We start from the raw sequence: 12,044 nt of genomic DNA, 5'->3' as shown, positions 1-12,044 counted from the left end.
CCCCCCCCCTCTTTCTCTCTCTCTCTGTTTTCCTTTCTACCTTAGGTACTAACCTTAAATAATGTATGGTTATGTTGGTTTAGTCCTCCTGGTGTAGTTATTACTATTATTCAATAAATAACTTTTATGGTTAACTTGGTTACTTCTCTCTCTCTTGCTAAACTTTACTCGTTTGTGTTTTTAGTTTCCCCCATTCACTCTACAGCAACGCTTCTTTTACCTAAGCTAAAGATCCCTGCAGCGCCCAAAATACTGTGGGGTTTGCTCATCGAGTAGGTTACTGCCAGTACAATTGTGTTGGGGGAGTGGGGATAGGGACGTGCTGAATTTGGGACGCATAAGGGTAACAGCTTGACAGTGCTGATTGACCCGGTCCGCTCAGACTTGATCTGTTAATGTACGTGTGGGTGGGTGGGTATTTATCCAGTTCTGGGGCAGGAGTAACCCAGCCCTAGGGACCCTAGATTCTGCAGGATAGCTCCATTGGGAGGGGACTTGCAGCAGGGAGAAGTAGAGCTCCATATGAAAACACAAGTGACATAAGCAGTACATTGACGGGATTACAGAACCCCTTCCCCAGAGGAGTAACCCGAATAAATGAGCATACCCCAAAGTAATGGGCACATCTGGTAACAGAAGGTCGGCTCTATTTTTGAACTGCATCCTGGAGGGAAGTTTTAAGGCTTGTTGTGACAATTAAGCTTCTCGCTGAACGTGGTTTAGCATTTAGAGGAAAGAGGGACATTATCGGCTCTCCTGAAAATGGAAATTATCGAGGTATTCTTGAAGCTTTCGCCCAAATATGATCCGTGTCTACGTGAGTGAGTGAAACGCTATGGAAACATCCCACTTGTTGAAAACAATCTGTGATGAGTTCATTGAGCCAATGGGATGTAAGGTTTTGAATTCATTGTAAGTGAAGTCAAAGAAGCCAAATACTACTCTTTGATCACAGGTTCAACTCCTGCTATCACTCACATTGAACAGTTATCTGTCATTTTCCGTTACAGCTTACACGGTGCCAGATATGAACGTCTTGTTGGGTTTATACCCATCAAAAGCCACACGGCAAAGTCACTTTTCCAGCCCGTGGAGTCTTTATTGGGCACAAACAACACCGCTATTGAAAACTGCAGAGATCAATCCAATGATAATGCAAGTTACATTATGGAAAGTATGAAGGTCTTCAAGCTCAGATCAGAAGACTAAATCCACTAGTTGGGTACGTGCCACACACAGCTCATTCTCTGAACGTAGTTGAAACGTGTAGCATTGATGCTTGCATGGAAGCCATAAACTTTCTCTGTTTTGTTCAGAAACTAAATGTTGGTTTTTTTGCAGCATCGCCCAGGTGATGGCAGCATCTGTGCAAGAAGCTTACCAAGAGTGACGAAGTCACTCTCCTTGTCCTGAAAACCCTGCCAGATACGAACTAGTCCTGTCAGACTGAATCTTGTAAAGCGTGAGGACATTCAATGTTGTTTCAAAGAACAATGGACAACACTGAGGAAAACAGTGGAACTCAAAGGGAAGCGCAACCATCTGCACCTTATGAGTACCCTGTGGAATGGGATATTAGAAAGGTTGGACAAAACAAGCCTAAGGATTCAAAAGCCAGGCCTGGGTCTTGTCATTGCTGTTCATTTGCTGCCTTCCTTGCAAGAATTCGCCACAAGCTTCCAATCTCAGTTTGACTATTTTGCGATGCAAGCGAAAAGAATTGGGAAGTGAAGGTGATGAGTCCTTCATGAAAACCACAAACGCACTGTAAACGCAAGTACTTCCAGATGGCAAAAGTGAGGACGGAGGAAATCGGAAGCTGAGTGCTTTTCTCCTCTCCTCCACAAGCTAAGCTGGGAACTGAAAAGAAGAAGTGAATGTTATGCTGAACTGTCATGCATGCCAGCACTGCTCGACGCTTACCCAAATGATCTAGAACAGGGGTTGGAACCTTTCAGAAGTGGTGTGCCGAGTCTTCATTTATTCACTCTAATTTAAGGTTTCGCGTGCCAGTCATACATTTTAACGTTTTTAGAAAGTCTGTTTCTATAAGTCTATAATTTAGAACTAAACTATTGTTGTATGTAAAGTAAATAAGGTTTTTAAAATGTTTAAGAAGCTTCATTTAAAATGCAGAGCCCCCCGGACCGGTGGCCAGGACCCGGGCAGTGTGAGTGCCACTGAAAATCAGTTTGCCTGCCGCCTTCGGCACACGTGCCATCGGTTGCTTACCCCGATCTAGAACCTCAGCTTGTCCATGAAATGGAGCAGTTTTCAGCGTTTGTAAGATACTGTGATGTGTAGGATGAGTATGGTCCTGAAATCATCACATTTTTGCACGACCAAGGCCTGAGTAACGTCTTCCCGATGGTTTGCATCATGTTGAGGCTGTATTGGGCTGTGCCCATTGCCAGCTGCGGAGCAGAGCGAGTGTTCTCGAGCTCGCCTTAATAGAAAATCGTCTTCCGCCAACGACGGCAGAAGCAAAGCCCAGAGCTCTCGCTGTGGTGCCAGCGGAAGGGGATGTATTTCGCATGCTGCCGTTTGAGGGTACAATCGCTGAATTTTGCGGCACTTAAAGCTCGCAAGATGCCAGTTGAAACGTTCGGCCTTTCATTTGACTCGCATTGTTCTATGTTTATCCAGGTGAAACGTACCCTGCTCCGCATCTTGGCTTTTCTTTCTGTGTCGCGACTGGGTGGGCTTTTCTCCGGGGCCGTCTCAGTGTCCCCTCCTTTTCCAAAGTTCTCTCCCCACTTGGGAACCGTATTCCAGCTTTCCTGGGTTCTCTGCTGTGGGGGTCTCCCACTTCAGGGGACGTTCAGTCTCTGAAGCTCCTTATAAAGGTCTGATTAATAGACCCTGGGTGTCCTGTGGTGATGAGCTTACCCTGGATTTCCTACGTCCATGTGGGCAGCAGAAGCTTGTCAGCTGTTCCCTCTCTCCGCTCTGTAGCAAGAGAAAGCTACCTTTCCTCTTTGCTGCCGCCCCGTCTGTGCCCAGCTCCCCTTCTAACCTTGCTGCCTCGGGCCCTGCAGCTGGGGGGGGGGGGGCGATCCAATAGCACCTGAGGCCAGAGGAGCTCCTGAACCTTGCCCAGATCGGGGTGGGGGCATGTCCCATCCAGCCCTTATTCAGTCCTGTACAGGACTTGTTGATTGCCTCCAAAAACCGTTAGCCGCGGGCCTCCAATCTCATCAATCCAGCCTTGCTCTCCCCAGGGGGACCAATAGGAGGCAGCAAACCCGCCCCCTCTCAGTAGGCCCCTTCCTCAGTGCCCAGCTAGAGATCCCTCAGCCATTGCCTGGCACCCCTGGGAGAGCCCAGACGGAGGGGGTGGGAGGGTCAGACCTGCATGTTGGTGAGTATGAGGAGGATGCCGCCAATGGAGAGCAGACACATAGCCGGGAAGAGGATCAGCGCCGTAGCTGCAGGGGACACACAAGCACCGCATGTCAGGGAGTGGCACACCACAGACACCACACACGCCAAGGCACTGGGCACGCACACAGACAGCGAGGGCAACACACACACACACACAGAGACATACATTATCGGGCTGCTTACCAAGCCCCAGTGTGTGTAACACACACACATGCACAATCATGAGACATAACAATTCCTAGCGAGTGTAGCACACACACACCCATCCGGCCTCATAACAAACCCCAGTGAATGTACACACACACACACACACACAGAGTCAGGTCTCATAAAAAGATGCAGCGTAACACACACACAAAATTAGGCCTCATAACAAGCCCCAGAGAGTGTTACACACAAACACACCCTGTCAGGCCTCATAACAAGCCCCAGCAAGTGTCACACGCACACAAAATTGGGCCTCATAACAAGCCCCAGTGAGTGTCACACACACACACACACACACACACACCCTGTGGGGCCTTGTAACAAGCCCCAGTGAGTGTCACACACACACACACACACACACCCTGTTGGGCCCTGTAACAACCCCCAGCGAGTGTCACACACACACACACACACACACACACACACACACACACACACACACACACACACCCCTTATGGGGCCTTGTAACAAGCCCCAGCGAATGTCACACACACACACACATACACACCCTGTGGGGCCTTGTAACAAGCCCCAGTGAGTGTCACACACACACACACACACACACACACCCTATGGGGCCTTGTAACAACCCCCAGTGAATGTCACACACACACACACAGAGGTAGGTGCCCAGCCACACTCGCCCAGAGGGGTCTCCAAGCCATGGTGGATCAGGACTGGCTCTCTCTGTCCAGCAGGAGGCAGAGCTGCGCCCAGTCACAAGCGGAGGCAGAGTTCCCAGCCCAGTGGGGGCGCTTCTGCACGGAAGGGCTGGGTCCCCCCAGTGCTGCCATGAGGGGCAGAGCCCAGCCCTGCTTCGTGCCCCAACCCCAGCTCAGGCCAGCAGGAGGGGCCCTTCCCCGTCGCGCCCACAGGCAGAGGCCTCACCTGCCGTGGAGAAGGCAATAAGCAGTGTGCCGCCAGTGTAGAGGGATCTGAAACACACAGACACAGGGCCATGCTGGGGGAGCAACCGAGGGTGGGGGTTGCTGTGGCTTCTGTCCCACGTGGGGGAGCTGCAGCTCCCATCGCAGCTCCAGGGGTGGGGGGAGCAAGGGAGGGGCTAGCTGAAGGCAGCGGTGGGGTAGACAGTGGGGGAGCTAGACACTTGGGGTGCAAGGGGGGTAGGGAGGGGGAGTGGAAGGAAGGAGGAGGACGGGGAGGGGGTGATGGTGGGGGAGGGATGCAGGGGAAGTCAGCGAGGGAGGGGGAGGAGGAGAGGGGGCTGTGAAGGATGGGGGACAGAGGCAGGATTTAACCCCACTGTCAAGGTGGTGGAGGGCAGGAGACAGGGCTGGGAGGAGGGCCCAAGCCGACCAGGAGCTGCAGACCGGATACCGCAAACACTGGTTGCACCCCAGGGAATGCTGGGAGCAGTAAGAGCGGGTTGGGGGCGCACGGCAAGGCACGCTGGCGGAAGGGATGGAACAGATGACACTGCATGGCGGCTGGGGCAGAGCTGGGTTGGGGGCAGGAGGCTACTGGTTGGTGTTGGCAGCCAAGGCACAAATGGGCACAACATGGCCCTGGATACTGGGGCTCGGGCCAGCCAGCTTGTCTGCACTGGGAGACTGACCCCAGTACTGCACCGCTCTAAAGAGTGAAGAACCGGGTCCCCCAGGGAGTTACCCCGGTCTAAAGACAGCACCAGGATTAGAATGGTATAGCCTGACTGGTTTATACACCTGGGCAGACCTGCCCTCAGTTAGTGCCCTTCCTGGATGGGATAGATAGATGGATGGGGTGCATGTAAACAGATGGATGGATAGATGGAGTGTATGTAGATCGATCGATCAATGGAGGCTATGTCAATGGATGGATGGATGGATGGATGGATTGGGTGTATGTGGATGGATGGATGGATGGATGGATGGATGGATGGATGGATGGATGGGGTGTATGTAGATCGATCGATCAATCGATGGAGGGTAAGTGGATGGATGGATGGATGGATGGATGGATGGATGGATGGATGGATGGATGGGGTGTATGTAGATCGATCGATCAATCAATCGATGGAGGGTATGTCGATGGATGGATGGATGGATGGATGGATGGATGGATATCAATAGATGGCTGTATGAATGGGGTGTATGTCAATAGAGCGATGGATAGACAGATAGCTGCCTGCATTCTTTCACCTCGCGGCACGGATCAAGACCTCGGGTGGGCAAAGGCACATGTCAGAGGCCCAAGCAGTGGGTGGCTAACCTTAGCCCTGTGGCTGGGCCCGGATCCTGAGGAAGGGGCTGGCTGAACGCTGCCAAGCACAGGGGGAGTGGATGAGCCCGGGTGGGGGCAGGTGGCAGTTGGAGCCTTTTGCGTGGAGGCCAGTGGGTCCAGTTAGTGCCAGTATCCCCCACCCCATAGCCCGAGCCCCCTCCCCAGCCCAGGCATCAGGCCTTTGCTTTGACTGCCATGGGCTGTGGGGCTGGCCCACGGCGTCCTGGTGAGGGAGCTCAGCTGAGCGGGAGGTACTGGAGCTGCAGAGCTCCCAGCCGAGCCCTGGACGCAGCAGCCCCAGCTCTGCAGCAAGGACGGGTGAGGGAACAGCTTGTGGGAAGCAAGCAGCGAGCACTTCCTTCCGGGCGCTTGTGCAACCGCAGCAGTACCCTGCTGGTCACGCTCTGGGGTGCAGGGGAGTTAGCACCAGCGCCCCCGGGCCCAGCCGCAAACAGGATCTGCGGACTTAGTCCCTGGCCAGTTAGCAGATACTAACTCAGCCAAGGAGAAACGTGCCCTGGAGCCCTAAGGACAAGGGACAGCTGGCAACCACCGGTCCCAGCTTTGGGGGGGGGAGCTGTGCTGGGGGGCGTGGTCTGAGGGGCTGGCTGCTACAGGCACTGATCCATGGGCCCAGGCAGGGCGGTGCCAGGGGGAGGCGGATGGGCTCACTGGATAACTTGGGCCAGGCGTGGTCCCTGCTTGGCGTCCCTGATTTTCACTGCATTGCGGGGAGAGTGAGGAAGAGAAACAACCAAAGAAAGAAAGAGTGGGGAGGGATGGGGGATCCTGTCCCGGGGGACCTTCTCCCCTCCCCGCGACTCCATGGGGTTTATCCCACACACACACACACTAGCCAGACCCATGGAGATGAGGCCTGGCTCCAGGGGGGAGAGCGTCCCATCCCCCACCCCTGGGTCCCCAGGGATCCTAGGGGAGGGGTCGCGGAGGGGATGCAGTTCAAGGGAGAGATCCAAGAGGAGGGTTTCAGTGGAGGGGAGTAAGGGTCGCAGTGGGGGTGGGGCAGGGGCCCAGCGGGAGGGGCCCACGGGGTGGATCCCTGGGACCCCCCGCTCCCACACTCACATGGCCAGCAAGCGGGCTGGCACGGTGCCAAAGCGGTCAAAGATGTAGCCGGTGGGGAAGGTCATGAAGTTGTTCATGAAGGAGCCGACGGTGAAGACGAGTGACAGCTGCTCGTCCTGCGCCCGGCAGTCTGGGGAGAGCATGGCCTGAGACACTGAACTGACCAACCCACCCCAACAGCTCCCACATGCCCCTCACGGACTCCGACACCCCCACAGACCCCCCCCCACCTGGATCCCAACACCCATACGGGACCCCAACACGGATTCACCCCCAGACACAGACCCTCTGCCCTGACACCCCATCCCCTCCCATACACACGGCCCCAGCCCCTATACCCTCTCCTCACCCCACCCAAGAGGGTGTCTAGGGGAAATGGGTGGCACCTGGCCAGGGGGGGAGAGCTCAAGGTCGGGAACCAGAAAGGGAAGGAATCTTAATTTAAGGATATGCAAATGAGACAATGCATAGTCCTGCATATGCAAATAGGGGTGTTGCATTATTTGCATATCCTCATCAGCCTTCTGGCCCTGGTGCAGCACCTGAGATGGGGACATACCCCTATCCCCCCGGCCCCTGCCTCGCTGCTCCTTCTCCCTCCAGCACCGCCCACTCCCCTGCAGCGCTCCCCACTGCCACTCTAGTGCTGCCCCCGCCGTACCTGGGCCCTGTGTGCCATTGCCCGTGCCGTTAGCCGCCGGCACACACAGCTCCTCGAAGTAGTGCATGTCCTTGAGCACGTACACCAACGAGGCCCAGCCGAAGATGACGCCAGCAAAGCACATGCATTCCAGCAGGCCCGAGAGCAATGTGCCCAGCCGCTTGGCCAGTCCCGCACCCTGCTCCTCCATGGCGCCCTGCCCGCTTCCCTTCTGCTCCTGGGAGGGTCCCTTTCTGAGCCTGGAACCACAAAGAGACACCGTTTTGCAGAGAGAGCACATGCCCGGTGCTGAGATGCAACTGCTTCTGGGGAAGGGGGTGGGCCAGATATTAATACAGGGTTACCCCACCCAACGCTGAGATGCAGCTGCCTTGGGGGGAAACCTATATCCTAATATGGAGGCTAGGAAAGAAGTTGGTAAAGTACAGGCGAGGAACAGTCAAATGTAAGCATCCCATTTAAACACAACACATGGAGGCAAGCAACTGCGTATAGACAACATGCACAAGTGCTTATACACCGATGCTCAACATCTAAATACTAAGCTGGGTGAACATGAGTGTCTGGCATTAAAGGAGGATATTGATGTCACAGACAGCACAGAAACTCGATGGAATGAGGATAATCAATGGGGCACAGAAATGCCAGGGTACGAAATATACAGGAATGAGAGAGCAGGCCGTGCTGGTGGGGGAGTACCACTGTATGGGAAAGAAAGCACCAAGTCAAATAAAGTAAAAATCTTAAATGAATCAAACAGTTCTATAGAATCTCTATGGCTAGAATCTCCGTGCTTGAACAAGGAGAGTACAGCAGTCGGGATATACTACCGACCATATGACTGTGAAATGCTCTGGGACATCAGGGAGGCTAAAATAACAGAAAACCCAATAATAACGGGGGATTTCAACTTTCCCCATATTGACTGGGTACGTGTCACCCAGGACAGGATGCAGAGATAAATTTATAGACATCATAAATGGCAGCTTCTTGGAGCAGCTAATCCTGGAACCCACAAGGGGAAAGAGGAATCTTGATTTAGTCCTCAGTAGCACACAGAATCTGACCTCAGGGGTGAATGCAGCTGAACCACTTGGTAATAGCGACCATAACGTGGTTAAATTTAACAGCCTTGTAGGGGGGAAAATACCAAAAAACCCACCACACTCATATGTAACTTTACAAAGGGGAACTAGAAAAATGAGGATGGTAGTTAGATGGAAATTAAAAAGAGCAACGCCAAGGGTAAAACCCCTCCAAGCAGCTTGGAGATATTTACTAACGCCATCCTAGAGGCTCAGACAAAACGCACCCCCCACCTCCAAAAAGATGGCAGGAGGGCTAACCAGCGGAGTAATGGAAACTTCTAGAGGCAAAAGTAAGGAGCATAAAGTTTGGCAAATAAAATGTGAAAGTAAAAAAAGGATTTAAGAAGCAAATTGCTATAGATGCAACAACTAACAGTAAAAAGTTTTAAGTCCACCGGAAGCAGGAAGCCTGCCAAACAATCAGTGGGGCCACTGGACAACAGAGGTGTTCAAGGAGCACTCTAGGAAGACAAGGCCGTTGCAGAGACGCTAAATGAATTCTCTGCATCAGCCTTCACTGCAGGGGATGTGAGGGAGATTCCCTCACCTGGGCCATGCTGTTTAGGTGACAAATCTGAGGAACTGCCCCAAATTGAGATGTCAATAGAGAAGATTTTGGAACAAATTGATAAATTAAAAAGTAATAGCCCCGGGACCAGATGGGATTCACCCAAGAGTGCTGAAGGAGCGTAAATATGAAACTGCAGAACTCCTAACTGTGGTATGTAACCTACTGCTTAAATCGTCCTCGGTACCAGCTCACTGGAGGAGAGCTAATGTAACACTGATTTTTAAAAAGGGCTCCAGAACACTCCAGGCAATTACAGGCCACTAAGCCTAACTTCAGTACCAGGGTAATTGGTTGAAACTTTAGTAAAGAACAGAATTACCAGACACAGAGACGAACACAATTTGTTGGGGAAGAGTCAACACGGCTTTTGTAAAGGGAAATCATGGCTCACCAATGTATTACAATCATTTGAGGGGGTTAGCAAACACGTGGGGAAGGGTGACCCAGGCAATATAGTGTATGTGGATTTTCAGATAATCTTTGATAAGGTAACCAGGGACTAAGAGGGAAGGTCCCCTCATGGATCAGTAACTGGTTCATAGATAGGAAACAAAGGGGACAAATAAATGGGCAGTTTTCACAATGGACAGAGGTAAATAGCAGGGTCCCCCAAAGGTCTTCACTGGGACCAGTTCTGTTCAACATATTCATAAATGCTCTGGAAAGGGGGTGAACAGTGAAGTGGCAAAGTTTGCAGATGCTACAAAATTATTCAAGATAGTTCCATCCAACACTGACTGTGAAGAGTTACAAAGGGATCTCACAAAACTGGGTGACTGGACAACAAAATAGCAGATGAAATTCAACGTTGATAAGTGCAAAGTAATGCACATTGGAAAATGTAATCCCACCTATACGTACAACATGATGGGGTCTAAATTAGCTGTTACCACCCAAGAAAGAGATCTTGGAGTCATCATGGATAGTTCTCTGAAAATGTCCACTCAGTGCACAGCAAGGATCAAAAAGGCTAACAGAATGTTAGGAACTCTTAGGAAAGGGATAGATAATAAGACAGAAAATATCATAATGCCTCTGAATAACCCAGGGTGTGCTCACACCTTGAATCCTGTGTCCAGTTCTTGTGGCCCTATCTCAAAAGGAATGCGTGGAACTGGTAAAGGTTCAAGGAAGGGCAACAAAGATGATCATGGCTATAGAACAGCTTCCATACAAGGAGAGCCTAAAAAGACGGGGGCTGTTCAGCTTAGAAGAGATGACTCAGAGGGGATATGAGAGAGGTCTATAAAATCATGAATGGTGCAGATAAAGTGAACAGAGATGTGTTAATTACCCCCTCACACATACAAAAACCGGGGTCACCCAGTGAAATTATTAGGCAACAGTGTGACTCTGTACCTCAGGGGAACACCCGACACCCCCATGTTCATCTTTATAAAATGGTTGTGTGGTATCCAATGCAAAGTTTGTTATGATGAGTGTCTTCAAAAGGCTCGTGATTCACAGAGCATGGTCATTATAGTGATGTTATAGTAATTGTTACAGTGATGTTATAGTAATGTTATAGGTTATAATTTCATGTATATAGTTATAAGGCTGAAAATGTGTCCTCATGGCTTAAAGCAAGCCCAGGCAAAAACTCTCCAAGAACAGAGGGGCAGTTCACACCTCATCAGGGCAGGTATGGGACAAACCCAGCCCAGCCTCAGGAACAAAGGACGCTGGCCTAGGCAGCAACAAAAGAATCTGTTGGACTCTTGAGTGAGTCGCCCCCCTTCCTTTGGCCAGTTTGGGTCTGCGATGAGGTAATGCTCACCTGACTCTGAAGCGGGGGGGCAAAGCCAAGAGGGAAGAAAGAACATGATAAAAGGGAGAGACATTTGCCATTCTCTCTCTCTTCCACCTACATCTACAGACACCACACCAAGCGACTGAAGCGCTGATCAAAGGGGAGAGCCTGGCTGAAGAGCAACCAGCCAGCCTGTGGCGAGAAGCATCTAAGTTTGTAAGGGCATTGAGAGTGTTAAGATCAGCTTAGAATGCATTTTGCTTTTATTTCATTTGACCAACTCTGACTTGTTATATTTTGACTTATAATCACTTAAAATGTATCTTTATAGTTAATAAATCTGTCTCTTTATTCTACCGGAAGCAGTGCGTTTGGTTTGAAGTGTCTCAGAGACTCCCCTTGGGATAACAAGCCTGGTACATATCAATTTCTTTGTTAAATTGACGAACTCCTATAAGCTTGCAGCGTCCAGCGGGCATAACTGGACGCTGCAAGACAGAGGTTGTGTCTGGGACCGGAGATATTGGCTAGTGTCATTCGGTTGCACAATCCAGGCAGTTTACCTGCCAGAGGCTGTGTGTGAACAGCCCAGGAGTGGGGGTTCTCACAGCAGAGCAGGGTAAGGCTGGCTCCCAGAGTCAAGGATTGGAGTGACCTAGCAGATCACCGGTCCAAATAACACCAGTGGGGAATGTCGCAAACAGGTTTAATAAAAACAAGCGGCAGGACCTTTTCATGTAATGCACAACTAACCTGTGGGGTGCAGTGAAGGCCAAAAGTATACCTGCCTTCCGAAAAGAATGGCTAAGTTCACAGAGGATAGGTCCATCAATGGCTATTTGCCAAGATGGTCAGGAACGCCAGCCCATGCTCTTGGTGTCCCTAAACTTCTGACTGCCAGAAGCTAGGTGCGGAAGACAGGGGTGGATCACTCAGTCTTTGCTCCTTTCTGTACAATCCCCCTGCAGCTCTGGCACGGGCCACTGTCAGAGACAGGACACTGGCAATATGGACGATGGTCTGACCCAGTGTGTCAGCTCTTATGTTCTTATGGAGCGTAGCAGCTGTTTACA

General features: G+C 51.4%; 1 protein-coding gene across 13 annotated transcripts in view; it reads right to left on the bottom strand.

The window, feature by feature from the left end:
* Positions 1-12,044, bottom strand: part of SLC43A3 (solute carrier family 43 member 3) — a 58,431-nt gene that overhangs the window by 11,458 nt on the left and 34,929 nt on the right. For all 13 annotated transcript variants that reach the window (XM_065591340.1, XM_065591343.1, XM_065591336.1 and 10 more), the window contains 4 exons: positions 7,563-7,801; positions 6,902-7,031; positions 4,481-4,527; positions 3,352-3,428 (listed from right to left, as the gene is read on the bottom strand). In XM_065591340.1, the coding sequence (XP_065447412.1) occupies positions 3,352-3,428; positions 4,481-4,527; positions 6,902-7,031; positions 7,563-7,752 (444 nt within the window). In that variant the 5' untranslated portion in view covers positions 7,753-7,801. The remainder of the gene's footprint in view (positions 1-3,351; positions 3,429-4,480; positions 4,528-6,901; positions 7,032-7,562; positions 7,802-12,044) is intronic.

The sequence above is a fragment of the Chrysemys picta genome, chromosome 4, assembly GCF_011386835.1.
Source record: "Chrysemys picta bellii isolate R12L10 chromosome 4, ASM1138683v2, whole genome shotgun sequence".
Lineage (NCBI taxonomy): Eukaryota > Metazoa > Chordata > Testudines > Emydidae > Chrysemys > Chrysemys picta.
This window is presented reverse-complemented; position numbering and strand designations above follow the sequence as displayed.